This window comes from Cyanistes caeruleus, unplaced genomic scaffold, assembly GCF_971803275.1.
Source record: "Cyanistes caeruleus unplaced genomic scaffold, bCyaCae1.hap1.1 HAP1_SCAFFOLD_135, whole genome shotgun sequence".
NCBI lineage: Eukaryota > Metazoa > Chordata > Aves > Passeriformes > Paridae > Cyanistes > Cyanistes caeruleus.
The window spans coordinates 194,068-214,376 of NW_028255932.1; the positions used below are offsets into that span (position 1 = coordinate 194,068).

General features: G+C 45.2%; 2 protein-coding genes across 3 annotated transcripts in view; both read right to left on the bottom strand.

Moving 5' to 3' along the window:
* LOC147645993 (serine/threonine-protein kinase PAK 3-like) overlaps window positions 1-20,309 on the bottom strand; it is a 135,635-nt gene that overhangs the window by 112,415 nt on the left and 2,911 nt on the right. The window contains exons 4-14 of one of the 2 annotated variants that reach the window (XM_086874023.1): window positions 19,253-19,597; window positions 18,717-18,806; window positions 18,143-18,317; window positions 16,605-16,668; window positions 15,860-15,908; window positions 15,369-15,481; window positions 14,659-14,776; window positions 14,136-14,235; window positions 13,481-13,677; window positions 11,994-12,131; window positions 10,735-10,877 (exon numbers count right to left, since the gene is read on the bottom strand). In XM_086874023.1, coding sequence (XP_086730149.1) covers window positions 10,758-10,877; window positions 11,994-12,131; window positions 13,481-13,677; window positions 14,136-14,235; window positions 14,659-14,776; window positions 15,369-15,481; window positions 15,860-15,908; window positions 16,605-16,668; window positions 18,143-18,317; window positions 18,717-18,806; window positions 19,253-19,597 — 1,509 coding nt within the window. In that variant the 3' untranslated portion in view covers window positions 10,735-10,757. Of the gene's footprint in view, window positions 1-10,610; window positions 10,878-11,993; window positions 12,132-13,480; window positions 13,678-14,135; window positions 14,236-14,658; window positions 14,777-15,368; window positions 15,482-15,859; window positions 15,909-16,604; window positions 16,669-18,142; window positions 18,318-18,716; window positions 18,807-19,252; window positions 19,598-20,309 lie in introns of those variants that run through there. The other variant, XM_086874022.1, reaches the window with a different exon arrangement.
* Window positions 10,611-20,309, bottom strand: part of LOC147645999 (serine/threonine-protein kinase PAK 3-like) — a 134,568-nt gene continuing 124,869 nt past the window's right edge. The window contains exon 16 of the transcript XR_015282023.1: window positions 10,611-10,730. The gene's annotated coding sequence lies outside the window, so the exon portion shown is untranslated. The remainder of the gene's footprint in view (window positions 10,731-20,309) is intronic.

Consider the following 20,309-nt stretch of genomic DNA (forward strand, 5'->3'; position numbering starts at 1 on the left):
CAGAAATATCGCATAAAATGGCAGAAAACTCCCACAAAATTCCCTAAAACTTCTCAAAACCCTACCAAATTCCAGAAACATCCCACAAAATCTCCACAAATTTCCACACAATCTAAGAAAAATCCCACAAAATTCTTCAAGTCTCCTCAGAATCCCTCAAAATTCTGCAAAAATTCCATAACATTCCATAAAATTCTTAAAAATGTCACCAAATTCCAGAAACATCACAAAAAATCACCTCCAATTTCCACACAATTCCGGAAAAATCCTTCAAAATCCTTCAAATCTCATCAATATAACTCAAAATTTTACAAAACCCCCACGTAATTCCAGAAACATCCCACAAAATTTAAGGAAAAATCCCATAAAATGGCAGAAAACTCCCACAAAATTCCCTTAATTGTCACAAAACCCTACCAAATTCCTGAAGCATCCCACAAAATCTCCACAAATTTCCATACAATCTAAGAAAAATCCCACAAAATTCTTCAAGTCTCCTCCGAATTCCACAAAATTCTAAATAATGTCACCAAATTCCAGAAACATCACAAAAAATCACCACCAATTTCCACACAATTCCAGAAATATCCTTCAAAATTCTTCAAATCTCATCAATATCCCACAACATTCCAGAAAAATTCCCTCAAATGGAAGAAAACTCCCACAAAATTCCCTACAACTTCTCAAAACCCTACCAAATTCCAGAAACATCTCACAAAATATCCTCCAATTTCCACAAAATTTCAGAAATATCCTTCAAAATTCTTCAAGTCTCATCAGTCTAACACAAAATTTTACAAAACCCCCACGTAATTCCAGAAACATCCCACAAAATTTAAGGAAAAATCCCATAAAATGGCAGAAAACTCCCACAAAATTCCCTAAATTCTCTCTAAACCCGACCAAATTCCAGAAATATCGCACAAAATCTCCACAAATTTCCATACAATCTAAGAAAAATCACACAAAATTCCTCATGTCCCCTCTGAATCTTTTAAAATTCCACAAAATTTTTAAAAATGTCACCAAATTCCAGAAACATCCCAAAAAATCACCTCCAATTTCCACACAATTCCAGAAATATCCTTCCAAATTCTTCAAGTCTCATCAATATCCCACAAGATTCCAGAAATATACCATAAAATGGCAGAAAACTCCCACAAAATTCCTTAAATCTTCTCAATACCCTACCAAATTCCTGAAACATCCCACAAAATCTCCACAAATTTCCACACAATCTAAGAAAAATACCACAAAATTCTTCAAGTCTCCACTGAATCCCTCAAAATTCCACATAAATTCCACAAATTTCTTAAAATGTCACCAAATTCCAGAAACATCACAAAAAATCTCCAATTTCCACACAATTCCAAAACAATCCCTCAAAATTCCAGAAACATCAAAAAAAACCTCCTCAGTATCCAAAAAAAATTTAAGGAAAAATTCTACAACATTCCGAAAAATTCCAACAAAATTCCCTACATCTTCTCAAAACCCTACCAAATTCCTAAAAATTTTACAAAAAATCCTATAAAATTCCAGTAAAATCTGATGAAATTGTTAGCATTCAGGAACACACATAATCACAGAATGATTATATGAAGGTGCTTTATTGAAGAGCTCTGGGTGTCAGGGGTACACAAACCCAAATCTGACCCATTTTGGTTTTGAGTTGAACATTTTTTTATCCTCTATCCTTATTTAACTTACATATTAATTATTAGACTTACATTGTTCTATTGTATACTTTGATGTTACCCAAGCATGGATTTCTCATGATCCCCCTCAGCCCCTTAACATTGTTCCTCATGTTCTTTAAACAATAATTATATCTAATCACATCTAACAATTGTATCATTTATCATCTACTGACTACACAGGTGCAGTTTGACCTGATCTTTAGCAAGCACAAGGCCTAACATTTCCCATGGCCTACTTTTCCCAGCCTTGCCAAACCTAAGTTTCTTTCTATGTCCCCGAATTTTCTATGATTTCAAGACCTTTTACTGTCATTCCCCACTTTGAAAGCATTTTCACTTCACTAGAAGTGCAAATGTTTTCACTTGATACAGTCCTTTGTTTCTGAGTTTATACTTGATGTTCTTCGAATCCTTGATTGATGTAAGCGTTGTCCGGGATGTTGTCACGAACTGGAGAACCAGAAGATGGTGGGTGTGGATCTCACATCAGTGCCTTTATTATTTTCTGGTTCCAGGACGTTTTTTTCCGTATTTCTCCCTTGAAGATGCTGTAAACTAACCAAATTGCTAAGAATGCAGTTAGTAAGATGATCACACTCTCAATGATAGATTTAATCCATGAACTCACATTCCACCCTAACCCTTTGAAGATTTTGCCTAACCAACTTGTAGACAAATCCTTTTGCTCTTCCTGTGCTCCGTGCTCTATTTGTTGCAATTGATTGATGTCATATTCTACATGTGCAGTCACATTTGGGGTGTGGACACAGCAATGATCAATCTGTCCCTTTAAAAAACTCACACACTCCATGCTCTTTCAGGAGTAGTAAATTGTAATTGTATGTTTAGTTCTTTAAATCTTTCTCAGCTCACTCTTGCTAATTTATCTACCCGACCTGTAAATTTGTACAACATTTCTCTCTTCTGATAGTTTGCTATAGGACCAAGCAAAGACTCTAGGGCCCACCCAAATTTCACTCTAGTAGAGGGTTCTTGCCAAGTGTCATCCTGATTCTGTTCCTATCCTAATCTTCCCTAGCTATGCCTGTGTCTAGTCACTGAGTTGTTTTTCAAGCAGATTTCACATTTTGACATTACTGATTTTGCCATTGTTAGCATCCGTACCGAGATTAATTTTTGTTTCATCAATTTCACCAATGCCTCTGCACCCCAATGACATTTGTTATGTTTCATTTGTAGAACTTTATTGGAGGACTGCCAGCGACTCACCACTCTTCACAGAAGTAAACGTGAACGGCGTTTATTTCTATCTTTAGCACACCTTTTATAGGGTTCTACAGGGCCTGCGGGCAGAGCAAGTTACTATTGGCTAACACACACAGGTTTACATTTTTTCTCCTGTACACAAGGATGTTGTTTTGCTTTACTCTCTCCTCTGCAGGAGGGTTTCAAGGACTTTAGCCTTTAATATCAAGTTATTTCAAAGACTGGTTTGTGCAGACAGGCCTTTACTAATATATAAAATATAGCAACAATTCCCCCTTTTTCTTTTTGCACAAACCAGGCTTTGGATAAGATAACATACAACTTAGACTTTCATTCCCATTAACATTATAAATAAAGTCTGTCCCCCTTCTAGCACAAGAGACCTCAAGCATCCAGTGATGCCCCAGCTGGAGAACCAACTTCCAATGGGGTCACTATCTTCCTCCAGGGCATGTAACCCATCCTGTAGCTGTTGCAGTTGCCCATGGATGGAAACTGAATGATCAGTAAGATTCAGACAGCACATGCCTTCAAACTCCCCACAACCATGTCCTTGTGCTAAGAGCAAAAAGTAAATTGTGGCTTGATTTTGTAATACTGCAAGACATACACTACTCACATCGGCTGAAAGCTCACTTAACATTGTGGATGTTAAATTCAATTTTTTCTTAGTCTAACAAGCGAGCCTTTTTAGAGTTGTTGAGCTTTAATTCATTCAGGCTTCACTTTGACTGTTTGACTGATGTTTTTTATTTTATCAACTACATTCAGCAATTGGTGTAAGCTTGGATGGAAACAAAGTAAGTTTCCCAAAATAACAGGGTTTTCTATGTGGATTTGCAGGACTCTCATTCCATGCTCTATCTCCACAGATTAGGAATATGGAACTAGGTAATCACTTTGGTAATTGTCCTGTGAGATTGCACCACTAATAAAGGCTTTACTCTGTGTAGTAACAAGATCAGCTATAGGGTTTTCTGCAGCCCAGTGCTGCATTACTTTGTTAGAATGACTTTTGTCGGGGGTTCAAACATTATCCATCCACCTGAGGTATTGGTGGAACCTAACAAATCTAATTCTTCTGAGGGCTGCATGGTAACATTGAGAACTTTGATAATTTTTGCTTGCCAGCAGGCTTCAAGTTGTCTTAATGTGAAGCCAACAGTGCAATTGCACTCTTGCAACATTGCAAATTGATTCAGTCGAGTCTCATTACTAATTAAACCTTTAAATGCTGCTTGAGGATCCCATTCAGGGTCTCCTATGAGACAGGTGTGAAAAGGATCTCCAGGTGTGGCTAGGCTCAGACACATTGACCTTTGGCCAGTTCAATGTGCCAGAGTGACCCATATGTTCTGTCACTTTTGGATGTTAGTTAGCAGACAGTTGGTCGGGACTATACACAACACAATTACCATAAGCAGTCTGTTCCATGTAAATGACACCATACTTGCAAACTCACAGCTAAACTTTAACGTTAAATGAACTTTCAAAGCTCATTTCATTTCACTAGCTCTTGAAGGGGGAAATGCTTATACTTTATACTAACATAACAATTCCTATATAGGCTAAACTCTTTATCTTAAATTATTATCTAACTACTTTTAACACACGTGCTCTGGTATATATGTAGTCTAAGCGTGGAAGCAATTTGCTGAAAGGGTAAACACACAACTACAATTTGCTTTATATACAATTAGATGGAGTCTCTACACTTTTCTTAGATCTTCTACAGAATTTCCTTCACAAACAGACTATGATTTAACACAATTCAGTCTTGGAATGTTCACTGCTCCCATGATGTCAGCTGGCAGCTGATCGGTGACTGAGGGCTTTGATGTTCAGGTTGTTCTTCACATCCTTCTAAATCTTAAAACAAAAGATAACTGAAAAATTGGTAGAGACACAACATCATAATAACAACATAAAATTTCTGTTGGCAACTGTCTGTGTAGTGTTCAGACACAACTGTGTCCTGACAGCTCCACTTCTGATCCATGTCTGGAGTACCAAGGCTGTGTGGTGACTTCTCTGTTCACTGGATCTCGTGTGTTCAGGGGCACAGTCTGGTCAGATGGACAGGTGACCTTTTTGAACCTGCCAACAAAACACAGACACTTCTTCCTTTGAAGTTAATGAATTACACTAATCAAAATGCTTTTAGGATATCAATTTTCCCCATTTTCTTAAAAAAAAAAAAAAAATGAGATGTACTTCTGTTATAAACATCAACATCAACACAAACCCATATATACAAGGATTAAGAACCTATAGCAGTTAAAAAATCAATTAAATCATAAACATTATTAATAAGATATGTAATATAAAACTACTATTAATTACTAAAACACTGCACCAGCATCCCATAGTTAGCAAACAAACAGAAACAAAAAATCATCAGTGAAGGATTGGATACCAACCTCCGGAAATGATTCTCCAAGCTCACTTCAAAATTGATCCAGCTGTCATATTAATAGGGTCAAATTGCTGAGTCAAAAAGTGACTCAAATACTGATTTGGGACAGAAAACATCTGGATCCGTTGGCAAACATTCTGTCCAGGTAAAGTCAAGGCTTGGCCAGGGCCTGGCTTTAAACTGGAAAGATGCCTCTTAACTCATTTCTAAAACAAGGTTCTCAATAGCAGCAGCTAGGAGATGCTTACAGCACAGCAAACTGTTAAAATGCATTTGTACAAAGCAAATGATCAGAAGCCTCAGGTACCAGACCAATTAAACCATGCAGCAGTTGGTTTAATCTGAAGCCTCTCCCATGGCAGCTGTGCCTCAGCAATGATACATCTTCTTAAAATTCTGGAAATACTGAAAAATAAGAAAGCTATAACAAACAAAAACTGCAGAGATTGTAACAACCAATAGAACTCCCGATGAAGTCAAGGGTGTCACAGACTGCATTCCCTTCTATCCACAAGCAGGTGTTCATCACCGTTCTGTCACAGCTGTTTCAGTTGTGGCTATCTTCATCTCTCTAGGAAAATAACTATACTTTGCAGTTTAGACAAGTGTCTCCAATAAAACATAAACAATTTAAATTAAACAATATTTAAACCTAACAATAATGATTTATGACAAAAGGAAGTAACAAACTTAACCTTAAAAGAATATCTAAGTTATAAAACTTAACTTAAAAACATTCAAGCCTAAACATAATAAAACTTGACTTCTCTTAATTCTATTAACACTTAATCTATATTAAATAAAAACATAACTTAATCTTATTCTGTTACTACAAAGAGGCAACTAAAGGTTTGATATATACCTTTTAAACACAATATAACAGTAACATAGATTCACTATAAAGTTTATAAAAACATAACAAATCCATCACAATACTATGTCATCTAGTTTTGAGAATAACTCACAATAACTGCAAATGGTACTAAAAATACTTATTCATAATAGGAATTTGCCTTGCTTAAATTGGTTAGGATTTTAAAGTGCAGTATTTCTAGAGAAAAAACACAACAACACAGGATTTGGCCAAGTTGCCATTCAGCTTTTGTAGCACTTTTCAGAAACATTAAGTCCAATTCTTAAACTAAAATCCAAAATCCAAATTGGTATATATGCATTTATATGTGTTTTATATAACAAAAGGACTCACATTAAAATTACCTTATTAAAATTGTGGGAAAAACAAGCAAATGGGTAATATATACTTTAACTTAACTTTGTCTTGTACAGTAAAGTTCTCTTAACTAATTATTTTTTTTTTAAACCACAAATCTCTTTTGTAGATAACATTAATTGGAAGGTTTTCTTAGAAGCTGTAAATCATACCATATTTTAACCTTAGGTTTTAAAACTAATTATTGCAAGGTAACTTCTGTTAATATTCACCTTAAACACCTTTTTTTTTTGAAAAGGGGCCTTTTTAAACTTTCAAAGAAACACAATAATTTCTCCAGTAAAACTCTAGAAAACTGCAACTGCATAAATTCATTATTACTTAAAACACAAAATTAGCTCTAAAAGGGTATATAAAAACATTTTTAAAAACCCATGAATCATGACTTTTTAACAAACTGGGTACTATCCCAGTGCTTTTTCTTAGAGAGGGAGCCGGGGGGGTGGACTGCCCGCCCTGCTGCTGCTCTCTGCTGCTGTTATCTTTATTCACATTCTCCACATACTCTCACAGGAAAAAAAAAACCAAAAAAAACACCTCACAAAGTTAACTTTAACACATACAGTTGTTTCTCTCAATCTCTCTTGTTCACTGATAGAGGAAAAAAGGGGCACAATTTTTACAAAAGCAGGCGATGTTACACGAAAATCTCTCACGGCCAGGTGCTAACAGCGGCGATCATTGCAGCTTATCAACTTCTAATTACAGTGATGAAGTTTGAATTAGATACCATATAGTTTGTGACTTTTTGGCTATTTTGTCTCTTTCTGAAGCTGTCTGAGCCACCTGTTTCTGCTCAGCTGTTTCTGTAATTGTTCAGCGTGGCCTTGGAACTTTTTCTGCACTGCTTCTGCCCCAGGGGTGCCCCCGCTCTCTGCGCACACCTCAGTGCTCCCCCATGTCCCCCTGGTTCGGGTGGAAACCAATCTAAATTTGGATTCTTTTCTTCCAGGGTAGCAAAGTTGGAACTTAAATAAGATTGTAGTGTTAAGAGTGACTCCAAAAGTGAAGCAAATAGTTCAGGATATATCGCATCCTGCCGTAACTGAACAGATTCTGTTCGTTGTTTCAGCGTTGCTGTGGAATTTCTTTCTCATTATTTCCTTCTCTCTGAATATCTCTCCCTCTTTCCATGGGCAGCATAGATAGGAGTGTTTGCCCAGCAGTGGGAGGCAAAGGCATGAGCATACCCGTAAGCAAGAAGTCCAGGGAGCTCCTTGCGCAAATCAAAACCCTTAAGCTGTGGCTTTTCTAAAAAGCAGGTAAATAAATCATGTGCTGCTTGCCTTTCCATCTTACCGTCAGCGCTGTTGCAGCCCTACAAGGTTTGGCAGCACGTTACGGCCAGGACTCTCCTCTGAGGTCGCCTGGGGCGCGGCACCGTTGCTTTTCGCCGTCCTTGCTGCGGAGGACCCGTCCCCTGTCGCCGACTCCCGTGGCCTTCGCTTTTTAATGTCCCAAAGGTCCCAAAGGTCCCAAGGGTCCCATTTGTTCGGGCGCCATTTGATGAGTTCGGCGGGAGACAAGCAGCACTCAATATGAAAGATCAGCAAGTCTCATTTATTGGCAACTCCAAACTCCCTATATAACATCAATAATTAGGCTCCTACATAGTGCAAAAGCAAGCTCATTATTGGATATTTTGTTTAAGGACAACTCCACCTAGTTCCACATTCTTGTGGTCGTTCATCTGTGCTGAATCCACATTCTTCTGATCACAGTGTCCTGTTCTCAGTTCACAGTTATCACTAAGGTCTTTCTGACATTGCAACATCTCATACCAACTACACTCTACTGTTGTTTAATTCTTTCTCAGCTAATTGCTGCATGGGAACATGACCTTTGTTAGCTAGCCACTCTGCCCGCCCTGCGCTGCTCCGGGGCTGGGGCTGGGCTAGCAGAGGCTGCAGAGCGCTCTGAGAGGCACAGCCTCAGCCCCGGCCGGCATCTTGTGCACGGTGGCACAGCCTCAGCCCCAGCCGGCATCTTGTGCACGGTGGCACAGCCTCAGCCCCGGCCGCCATCTTGTGCACGGTGGCACAGCCTCAGCCCCGGCCGCCATCTTGTGCACGGTGGCACAGCCTCAGCCCCGGCCGCCATCTTGTGCACGGTGGCACAGCCTCAGCCGCGGCCGCCATCTTGTGCATGGTGGCACAGCCTCAGCCCCGGCCGCCATCTTGTGCATTGTGGCAGCTCTGAGGGCTGTGCGAGGGACGCTCTTCCCCAGCGCTGTTTCACGTCCTTTCCTTTCCCGGGATGGCATTTGGAAATATTTCTTTGGCCCTATCAATACACAACTCACTGTCTTACTCACTTCATGCTTAGAAGGTTCTAAGAAGAAAATGAAAAGCATAGTGTGATTACGATGAGCAAAACGTAATCAAGAAAACAGTACTCCATAGTGTAGGGCCTACAGAGCAGGGATTTGTTTATTCAATGCCAGGAGTGAGGAGGAAAGCTCCACCACAAACTCACTTGTCCATTCTTTGCACAGGACAAGCTTTTAAACTTTTTTAACTTGATGGGCACATTCTATTTTCCTAAGCTTCATATTTTCTAATTCCGTGATTATGGAAGCCCTTGCAGCAGGGCTCTGCACGAGATAGTTGTCAGCCTCCTGGTGGTTGTTTTGGATGAAGGCTCAGGAGCTACCTGAATTCAAAAGCCCTGTTTGTTACACTTCAACACTTCCCTTTTCTGGGAATTCAGCACAAACTTATAGTCAGTAAGTTCTGCAAGTTCTCTTGCTGCGTGAGGCCACATTGTGTCTTTCATTCAGCAATTCATGAAGAAAACACAAATTGCCTACTGAGACCCTTCTGCTCCCTTCCAAATCACTACTCAAGAACAAGCCTCAGGCACATGCCCATAGTCCCTCTCTGCCAGCAGCTCCGAGCTGCATTGCACAGTGCTTGCTGTGCCCCAGAGAGCACCAAGCAGGCTGGCCTGGTGCCCCTGAATATTTCTGCAAAGCCCTCTGCATTTCACACCTTTGCTGTGGCTCAGTGCAGAGCTCCAGGATTGCAGGCGCTTGGTCCCAGAGCTGTGTGAGGCACTGGCTCGTGCAGATGTGCCCCAACTTGCTGTCACTGCCTCACACTGGCCTCGGTTCCCCTGGCAGAGATGCCGTGCCTGAAGGACACTGCCCTGTGCTGGAGCCTGCGGAGCAGCCCGGCTCCCTCCCCCTGTGCCCAGAGTGCTGCACACACTGCTGACCATTGCCAGGAGTTCCAGGGCAGGTGGCAGAAGAGCAGCAATGGTCAGGCAGGGCAGCAGCCCTGGGCTGCTCTTTGCCTTTCTCTCGTCCTGTGCAGACTCCAGACAGCCCATGGCACCAGTGTGTGCTGTGCCCAGCACGGCGCCGCTTCCCCTCAGGAGCAGCCAGCTGCCAGCTTGGCTCTGAGAGCGGAGGATTTGCCTGGGGCCAGCAAGAGGCAGCCAGGGCCAGGCTGCTGCCTCTTGCAGCTCCAAGGGCCTCCTTCCAGCCTGCCTCTGCCGAGGCTCAGGCTTCTCTGGGCTCTGTCAGGGCTCTGCTGGGGCTCCAGCCTGGCCAAGGCCGGGCCCGCTCTCACCTCACAGTCGCTGACAGCTCTGCACCACAGGAGACCTTGCACAGCACCCTCACTGCTCTTTCTGCTTTCTCTCTTCAGCCAGACTCTCCTCCAGCCAAAGAGATTTCTCTTAGGGATACAAATCCAAGTGGCAGGAGCCCAAATACTCTCGAGTCACACCTGCACAGCCTGCATCTGCACAGGATGTTTGCGTTGCACCGCTCCTCCTTTGGTTTTTCCTGCAAATGCCATTGCTGTTTCTGCCTCAAATAGAAATGCCAGAGCTGGGCAAAACTTGGCCAGTTGGCCATATTCCAAAGGCAGTGTGGTCTGGAGAGGATGAATGAAGAGGAGCCTTCCCCCCTTACAAACTGTACCAAAGAAGCCATCAATGTCACTTTCCACCTCTAAGAAAAAACTGACAATTCAGAAGGAAATGTTGAGCTTTCTCACAGGGTCAGAAGGAGAGAAATGTTCCAAAGGAGTTGAGATTTGAGAAATTTTATTTAAAATCCTACTCTACAATCCTACACTACAAACCTACACTACCATCCTGCACTACAATCCTACTCTATAATCCTATTCTACAATCCTACTCTGCAGTCCTACTCTGTAATCCTACTCTAAGTTTTTCATGGAGAAGACAGTTTATAAATTGATTGTTGCATTCCTGCCTCCTCCTTCCACTTCTTCACGGCAACGATGAGAGGTGCCAAGCTGGACCCAGGCATGGCCGATGTTATAAATTGATGCTGCAGAAAGGAAAAGAAAACAACAAGAAAGCATGATTTTCCAATCTAAGAGCTTCAAAGGCAGGGGAATACTTTTTAAATGGAAAGGGGATTGAGTCAGAGTAGGTCAGGAGCATGGGGCAAGAGTGGCACAGGTTGCCCCAAGAGCTGGTAGGAGGCCCACCCCTGGAAATATCTGAGTTGTGAGTATCCTGATCTCTTGAAAGATGTCCCTGCTCATTGCAGGACACAGACTAGATGACCTTTCCATGTCCCTGTGTGTTAGTTTGAGATGAATTGACATTTAGGGAAAGAAGTAAGAAACCCCGCACGGAAGTGATTTCTTTGAGAGAAGCTGCTGGGAGCTTCCTCTGTGCCTGAGACAGGCCAATGGCTGGCTAGTTCTGAGAACTGACAACATTTTGCACCATTTAGAAATGAGATGCGCCTCTGTGATGATGCACATTTTGAAAACCACCAGCCCGGGCACTGGCCCTCTTTGCTTCCGGAGCCCGAAGGTAACGGAGCTCTGGTGAGGCCGGCCCTGCTCGCCCACGGCCTGTGCTCCTGGGGGAGGCCGGGCCAGAGCCCAGCGGCTCCCGGGCGGGGGATGGAGGCTGCGGGACCCCGGCCCCAGGCTGGGCCAGGCCACGGCTGCTGACATCTTGCCCACACTAAACCCTCTCCCCGGCGTGCAGCGACGGCTCCAGGCCGAGCCTCCCCTCACAGCGGCTCCCGGGCAGAGAGAGGGGCCCAGCACAGCCTGAAATCCAACACCGTGACTGCCATGACCTGGGTGAGATTGAACCCTTTCACTGCACAGATGAGACCTTTCTTATTCTTGTGGGCCTGCTAATAAAATTTGTTATTCCTTTGAAGTTTGAAGCCTGTTTTGCCCTTCTCCTAATCCATAGCTCCCAGCAAGAAATGAGTAAGTGCCCTGGTGATTTTAGCCAGCGCTAAAACCCAGCACTCCCTGCCAGCCCAGCCCAGTCTAGGATTGCTCCCCACTGTCAGCTGAACAGCACCAAGGTTGGAAGGGAGGAGGATGGGGGCTCATCTGATGCCTTGGATTTCAGTGGAGGAGGAGCCCATCCCTGGGACACTGTTTCACCTGCAGCCCTTTTGGCATTTTACCTGCAGCAGCTCCTTGGCAGACCAGCGCTGCGCCTCGCCTTTCTGCAGGCAGCAGCTCAGGAAGTCACGCAGCAAAGGCGAGAATTGCTCGGGCTGCCGCAGCTGTGGGCTCCCTTCTGTGGCTATGTGGAATTTAGCCTGGAGAAAAAGGAAACACAAGGCTCCACCTGCTTCTTTCCCATCTGGAACTGCTCTCCCAGAGCCCATTGTTTCAGCTCCACTCTGCAGTGGCAGTTTTTGCCCTGGCAGAGAGGCAGAGATGACTTTCCTGTAGCATTTGGATGACAACTTTCCTGTATCATGAAAAAACCCAAGCCCCAAAGCCACAGCTTTGCCAACATCCAGCAGATCTTGCCTTGGCAGCTGATTTCATTGCCTGCTCTAGTTAGTGGCAACTACATCAGCAAATACGTGTTTCCTTCTCGGAGGATTCCGAGCAGCTTGGCAGCCTTTTTGGAAGAGGGATAATGCTATTCTAGCTAACTCTACTATTCCAAGGATTCTTATGTGAAAAGAATCTCTGCAGTGCTTGTTGGTCCCTTAAGCACAGCTGCCATAAAACAAAACTCATCAGGCTTTTTGTCTTGTTCGTGAAAATGATGGTAATTGGAAGGAAAGAAAGGAAATGCAGCAGGTGTTCCTCAGGGAAGGAAACAAACCTTTGGAATTTCATTTTCAACACAGACTCATTAAGATGCCTCCACAAATGTATTGGGTTGAAAATGCCTGTTTGGGCACACAGGAGCCACCTGCAGCTCTGTCTCTCAGCACTCTGAAAATTTCAGGTTCCCTTAGGTGGCAAAAGGAAAATATTCATGGTGAAATCAGAAGTGTCATCCCTGTGGTAACCCTGTGCTGGTTGGATTCTCAAGTCAATGCATTAACGCTGTGCCCATCCCAGAAAGTGCCAGGAAACAAACAGGAGGTTTTGGCAGGCTCTCCCCGTCACCAGGCTCCAGCTTGGTGATATGGAGAAAGTGGCTTGGGTTATGAAAGAAGGTGGTCACTGAGTGTCTCAGCAGCACTGCACAAGAAGCAGAAGAGACTCTGGCTTTACAGCCTCATCTCCAGGTTTCAGGCAAGTTTCCCTGTGAGAAGAATGGGGCTGCACTTCTTCTCTCAAAAGCACTGTTTTAGAAACTTGGTTTGGTTTGAGTTTCTTTGCTTCATTTCTGGAAAGATAACAGCAGTTCTGAGATGCTTGTTTCCTATTCTTGGGGCCATCTACACAGCCAAAAGAGCTGGAACGACTTGTAAGGCAAAGCAAAATGCTGCCTGAGAATGGAGATGGTTTGGGCGAGGTAAGGCTTGAGTTCCCCCAGTGCTGCAACCAAAGCTCCAGCAGATGCTGATGTGCTGCAGGGCCATTTGTAGAAGGGGCCTTGGTGGAAGTACTTCCAGCAGATGGCCATGGGATTTTGTGCAGTGAGCAGAGAACCCGGGACAGGTGAGAAAGACAGTGGGATCAGAGAGTATTTGCTCCTTACCGATCGAGCAGTGAAACTGTCATAAGGAGTTTTTTGTTCGGCCATTTCAATTGCCACAATTCCAAAAGACCACACGTCCACTTTGGGGCCATATGGTTGACGCTTCACCACTTCAGGTGCCATCCACCAAGGAGTCCCGGTCACCGAGCACCGCTGATTTTGCTCAGGGGTGAGCTGAGCAGAAAGGCCAAAATCAGCTGAGGAGAAAGCAAAATACTCTTTTAATTTTAATACTGTCAATTAGGAAACCAAGCCAGAGAATTCCCCAGTGGAAGTTTGAGAATGTGCAGTTGAATTTCCTGGACAATACTCCCTGCTCTGTTTCCTTGGGGCTTTAGCCAAGGCAATTGGCTACTTCAAACATCCCCCCATTTCTTACACTTCCTCCAGCAGTGCCTTTTGTTCCCCTGAAGGTTTAGATTGCAGCTCCCTCCCTCTGGAAGGAACACACACAGACACACACAGAGCAATAGCACTCTTGGCTGCTTGTGGTTCCTTGTCATAGCTGTGTGCACCCTGCAACTGTGCCTTCAGCCCACAGCAGGGGGGACCCCTGCACTGCCAGCAGCAGCATTTTTGGGGAGCTGGCAGTCACTGAAAGCAGCCCCACACCCCCCATTCCTGGAAGGCTGAAGCTGAGCAAGAATACACTGACCCAGCTTGACAGAGCCGTCGGTTCTGAGAAGGATGTTGTTGCTCTTGACATCTCGATGGATCACGTGGTTGGAGTGAAGAAAATCCAGTCCTTGAAGGCACTGAGAGAGAAAAGAGAACCAGGGGGGCAAAAAGTAGTGCTGTGAGTTCATCGCACAAGCAAGGAAACAGCTGTGGAAGGTTCCCTTTGCAGGGGAATGGGGAGGAATGGCAGAACACAGCGCCATTGAGAGCAAGAGCCTGCTGCTCCAACAGTAGCAGAGCAGCACCTTTCTCAGTGGAGAAGTGCAAATGCCAATGCAAGAGACAGAGCTAGAATACAAGAGCAGGGGATAAGAGTACAGGAAGTGAGTCCAGTGAGTGTAGGGGCACTGGCAGACAGTTCCCTTGAGATGCTCTTGCTTGCCCATAGCCGAGCAGCAGCACAGAAACCAAGCTTGGCCCGTGAAATCCCTCCCGTTCTGAGCCCCTGTTTCCCAGACAATGCAGCTCAAGGCCTTGGAAGCACAGATGGGATCCCTGACCTCCCGACTGACAGCTGCAATCTCTCCTTCAGACATTTGAATCTCGTCGATGAGATCTCTCAGAGTGCCTCCGTCCATGTACTCCATCACCAGCCAGAGTTCCTCATGCACAAGGTAGCTGAAAAAAGGAAACAAGGCCATGCAGGTGAACATGCACGCCTAGGTTGGTTTTTTGCTTGACTCTTGTTTCTGGGTCCCTTGGAGACAAGGGCAGAAGTAAAGGCATAGACATTGCCTCTAGGCTGTGCAGTGTTTGCAGTCTGTGCTGTCTCAAGGAGAAAGGCAGTTTAGGAAGAGCCCAGATAAAAAACCTGTCACGCATGGCATTTCTGGAAATAAGCACCTAGTCTTCCTGGCATGCACAGCAATGGAAAAGAGGGGCAGCAATGCAAGGGCAATCCTCTCTTGGATGGTTCATCAGCATTTAAGAAACTTGAAAATCTCAAGCCCAAAGAACTGTGGAGGCAATGAACTTAAAAGGTATTGAATTCTTAAGATAGGGCTGATGCAGGTTTTTGAACAATTTTCAGTCTGCATTTGCCAGGGTGGATTCATGCAGACAAAATGCAGTCTCTTCCCATCCATTGGAGATAAGTAGAGAAATAATCATTAACAACTCTATTTCCTGCCACTGACCAAAGTGGGGTTTTAAGCTCTCATGCTTGTAGTATGTAAACAAACATTCAAGGGATAGGACCGTGACCACTCACCTGGCTAAGTAATTCACGATCCTGGGACTCCTATTACTCTCCATGATCCTGATTTCATTCATGGTTAGTATCTTCCTATTCACTCCTTGCACATTTATTTTCTTTATGGCCACCTCAAATGACATTGAAAAGGAGTAACTTGAGACAATTGGTAGCATGAGACCACAACACACATGGAGCAAGTGATTTTGGAATGGCACAGCCAAGCTGAACCAAAGTGCCTTGTGATTAGACCTCATCACCGGAGTAATTAGGGAGTGACATTCCAACAGCCCATTTCTCTGCTCCCTTGGGGGTCAGTTACAGGACGTGTGGCCACTGGCGATTTGCCTTGTCCACAAAGCCTGTTCCAAGTGCAATTTGCAGGCTGGCTCCAGTCTGTGCTTCTTGTGCCTTTTCAGCACAGCTCTACTCAAAGCTCCAGCCACAGCTGTCAGCAGTGGGGAAAGGCCTGGAGAGCAGCAGAGGCTGCAGGGGCTGTTGACATTTACCTCTCCTCCTGTTGCAATGTCAAGTGCTCTGGAAACCTCTCCAAAACCCCTAGAAAAAAAACAGCAGCAAAGAAAGGAGAAGCCATTTAGATCTTGCAGTGGAAGCCAGTCCAGACAGGAGAGCTCTGCTGTAAATGCCTAAAAGCTGCAGGTTGCAGGAGGGGTCTGCCAGAAGGCAGATGATGCATTTTCCCCTCAAGTGCCTGGGCACTGGGCCTGTTCCTGAAGCCTTGGGCTTTACTGCCTCAGCTCCAAAAGGCAGCTTATTCCTTCATCTCGGCTATCAGCTTCTAAACTGTGCAATTCTAATCCTGAGCATGGAGTATTTCCTGTAGCAAACTCTTGGAGAGAAATGTTCCTGAGAACTGTTATCTGACAGCTCTCATTGGGGGTAGGTTGTGCTTTCAGGCAAGCAAGATTCTTCTCCTTTCATTAGTGTGGCCAGATGATTTGGAGACATCCAAAAATGTGAAGGAAATGAATCCTGAGCTGTCCCACACTTGAGAGACAAGCAGATTTCCCAGGTTCTGTTCCTTGCTGCAGGCAAGACCTTGGCAGCATGGAGATGTCTTTGACAATGCCTTCTGAGCACACTTGACAAATTCTGGCCAGTACTGAGAGATGGGGCAGACTAAGCCCGCTGTCTAAACATGTGGACAACTTGTCTGACTTCCCACTTGATGGATATTCCCCCAGTGAAACACCTGGCCCGTGGCTGTGTAGACGTGACTGTGGTTGGACTTACCCTCTGCCAAGACTTTCCAGTTCAATGTATTTTGTGATGGGATTTTCCTTGTTCACCATCCTCCCTGAGGGAAACAAAATGCAAGATGCTGACTTTCAGGCAGAGATCCGAACTTGCAGGAGATGCCAAAGGCAGCCCCGCTGTCTGGGGCTCTGAACCCTCTGTGGTCAGCTGGGCAGCAAGCACAGCAGCAACAAGACAGGCAGTTGTGCAGTACAAATGGGCAGCAGAGAGACTGATTTTGTCCAGTCCTTGGAAGGAAATGAAGCACAGAGAGCACAGCAGGGCACAGCACAAGGCTGGCAAAGGCCAAGCATGAGCACTGACAAGCAATGGCAAGAAGACACAGCCAGCCTGAGCCCCTGACAAGCTGTGGCCCCCGTTCAGGACACAACAGCATTGCCTTGGAGATCAGACACAGCCAGGTGCAGATCAAGGCCCTTTTGTGTCCCTGCAGGTGAAGGTAGACACCAAATCAGCTGGGATCTTTTCTCAGCCCCACCAGGTCTTTTCTGAGAGCACAGCACTGGCAGCTGTTATGGGCAAGAAGCAGATTAAATGGGTTGTGCTGCAGAATCACAAAGGGCTTGATGTGTTTTCCCAGAGACTGATCTGAGCAGGGCTTGGGCCAATAGGTAGGATTCTAAGAGTCATGGGAATGGCTGGGAATCAGGGATGAAAAAGTGCCATGGATCTGAGGAATACACAGCACAGGGGCTGCAGGCTCGCTCCTGAGAAATGCCTGCAGTGCTGTTTTATCTGATCACACCACGTCGATGTGTCTCTTGGACACATCTTTAGAAAAATAAAACTAGGATACTAATTACAGATTGTTATACAAGTATCTGTTTCTTCATTGTGGGCCCAATGAAAACATCTCTTGCTCTCTGTTTCTGCTGTCACCTGATGTAGTTTCAAAGGAGTCCTCACTGACAAAAATACAGCATTCTCATAAAAACCTTGTAGATGTAGTAGAGGCAATAAAAACAGTCCTAAAAATGACACCAGTAAGACACATGGGGCAGAACAGCTCTTTCAGGATGGAGAAAAAAAAACCTACCAAAAAACCACCAAAGCCAAAACAAAAATCTATAAAAAACACCACACAGAAAACAGAACCACAACAAAAAGACAAAATCCCAAATCAGTTTCTGTGAAGTCTTTTGGTGCTGACAACAGGTGGGAAGTCGGGAGTCTAAGGAGAATTTAGGAATTAAATACTCTGTTCAGTTTGGCCACTAGCACACAGAACTTGCATAGATCATTTGCTAGGCCACAGCCTCCTGCTGATCCAAGAACAATTCCTGCTTCTGCCTTTAGTGGCAGGGGAATGCCAGGCAAAGCCGAGCCAGTCCAAGCTGCCCTCAGAGGCAGCAGGAACAGCCAGAGCGCTCTCTCGCTGCCTCAGAGCACAGCAGTTCCTGTGGGGAGTCCTAAATGTCTCTGGGACACCAAAGTGAGGAGGATCATTTGCTACAGCTCTGCTGGCACGTGCACACAATACACTGTCCCTCAGACAAGAAATACACCAGATGTACTCAGTTGCTCCACGAAGTCTCCCAGGCTCTCCTGGAGCTGAGCAGCAGATGTGTCACTGCTGGAAATGGACAAACTGCCCCGGCTCCACTGCTCAGCTTGGGGAACAAAGGCTCCTTTAGATGCTGCTGCTGCTGCTGCTGCTGCAGCAGATTGAATGGAAGAGCCTGTGTAGATCTGAGAGAAGAAAGGAGTTTGTGTCAGGAAGCTGGCTGGCAGAGATTACCCCGAGTTCCCTTTTCAAATGCAAGCCGTTAGGAAGTTGCTGTTAGCCACATGCAAAGCTCATCAGCTGGATTTTTTGGATGCCCACTTCTGGAACCAAATGGTCAAAACCCAAGGTTGGTTTTAATCAAGTTGATGGCCAGTTTCATATTCCATTTTCCTGGATTTTCTGAAGGATGACTGCAACAACGACCATTGCACTTCCTCCCAAGGATCCCTTTCCCCCTCCAAGGGCTGCAGACACATTTGCAGCTCCTTGTTCTAATGTTGGAGCTCCTCCCCCTCAGTCCTCTTTTCCTGCACCATCTTCAGAAGGTGCTCAGCCTGCAGCACTTGTGCTTGGGACAGTACCTGTGCCTCCCGCCGACCTTGGGGCTCTTCATCAGCCGGCATTTGCTGGAAGCCTTCGCAGGCTGCCAGGTGAGATATCAACACGTCCACCTCAAGTCAAAGAGAACAAAGCAGTCAGAGACCACAGCTTGTCCCTGTGTGCCAAGGCTCATTGACTGTGAGCAAAGGGAAAGAGCAGGACAGCAGCAGATTCACCAAGGGATACAGACAGCTTGCAGCTTGTATTCCAAATCTGTCTGGGGGACTGTGTTCACTTGCAAAAAGCCCTGAAGAAACAAGGAGAGCAGGAGCAGGCCAGCAGGAATCCCTTGAGATGAGTGCTGGCAAAAGGGGCAAATGACTGGTGCCACTGTCCAGGGCAGCAGCTGAGATTGAGCACAGCAGGAAATGTCCTTCCAAGCAGCTGGGATAGACACTACAGCAGGATGGCACTGAGAGGCATCAGCCCAGCCCCCTGCTGCTCTGCAGAGGAAAGGCAAGAAGGGCAGAAAGCACCAGACTGCAGTGACTGCTGTGCCTGTCGCTCTTTCACTCACTCGATTTTCTAGAGCCTCTTGCTGCTGAGCGAGGAGATCTAATTTCTCTTGGATGATTCTCCTTTCTTCCTCCAGCCTGTTCTCTCTTGCCCTGATCCTAGCCTCAGCTTCCTGCAGCTCTGCCAGAAGCTCCTCCTCGGAGGCCTGTGAAGAACGACAGAGAGGAATTTCCATGAGTGGAGTGTCTGCCTCACTTTCACTCACCTGGTTTCGTTGATTTCCTCTCTGCCAGTGGAGATTCATCTCCTCCTCGATGTTTCTCCTTTCTTCCTCAGGCCTCCTCTTCACTGCCATGATGGCCATCGGAGCTTCGGGCAGCTCTGCTTGGGGCTCTGCCTCGATGTTCTGTACACACAAATGGAGAGCAAGTGCCTGGGAGCTGCCCTTTTCAGGCCTGCCCTGCCACTCCTGCCCTTCTGACATCTACACTCTTGTTAGAAATCCTGCTCAGTCAGGAGACAAGGATGTGTGCAATTGGATCCTCTGCTGCAGGTCAGAGAGCCTCTATGGCCACCTCAGGATATGGAAGAGGACCAAGGTGTTTCTCCTCCCTCTTTTGTCAGCTGAGAATTCTGAGTGGCACTGACAGAGATCCTCAAAAGGCCCCACCAACAAATTAATTGACACACCCCTAGGGATGCCAATGAAGGAAGCCATGGGTCATGTAATGCATGTATGACCAAAGTCAGCAAAAACCACCTAAACCATGGAATTGTCTCACCTCACTAGGACAGGCAGAAATTTACAGGTTAAACAGGGAGTGTCAGGACAGAAGAGGCAGGAGGAGGAAAACAGCTCTAAGGAGAAAAAACAACCATCTCTAAAGGGGTTCTTAGCAACAAAAGACAGCACTCAAGGACTTGCAGCTTTGCCCCCACACTAGGCTCCAATGCAGTTTCCAAAGCTGCAGACTTCACCACAAAACGTATCAAGAGAAACTTGCCACTTGTGGATTTTGCCTCAGAAGAAGGGTTCAGAACTACACAGTTTGTTTCTTTGGCCACACAGGACAAGAATGGCCGGCCACAGCTGCATGGACAACACAATCATCTCCTTG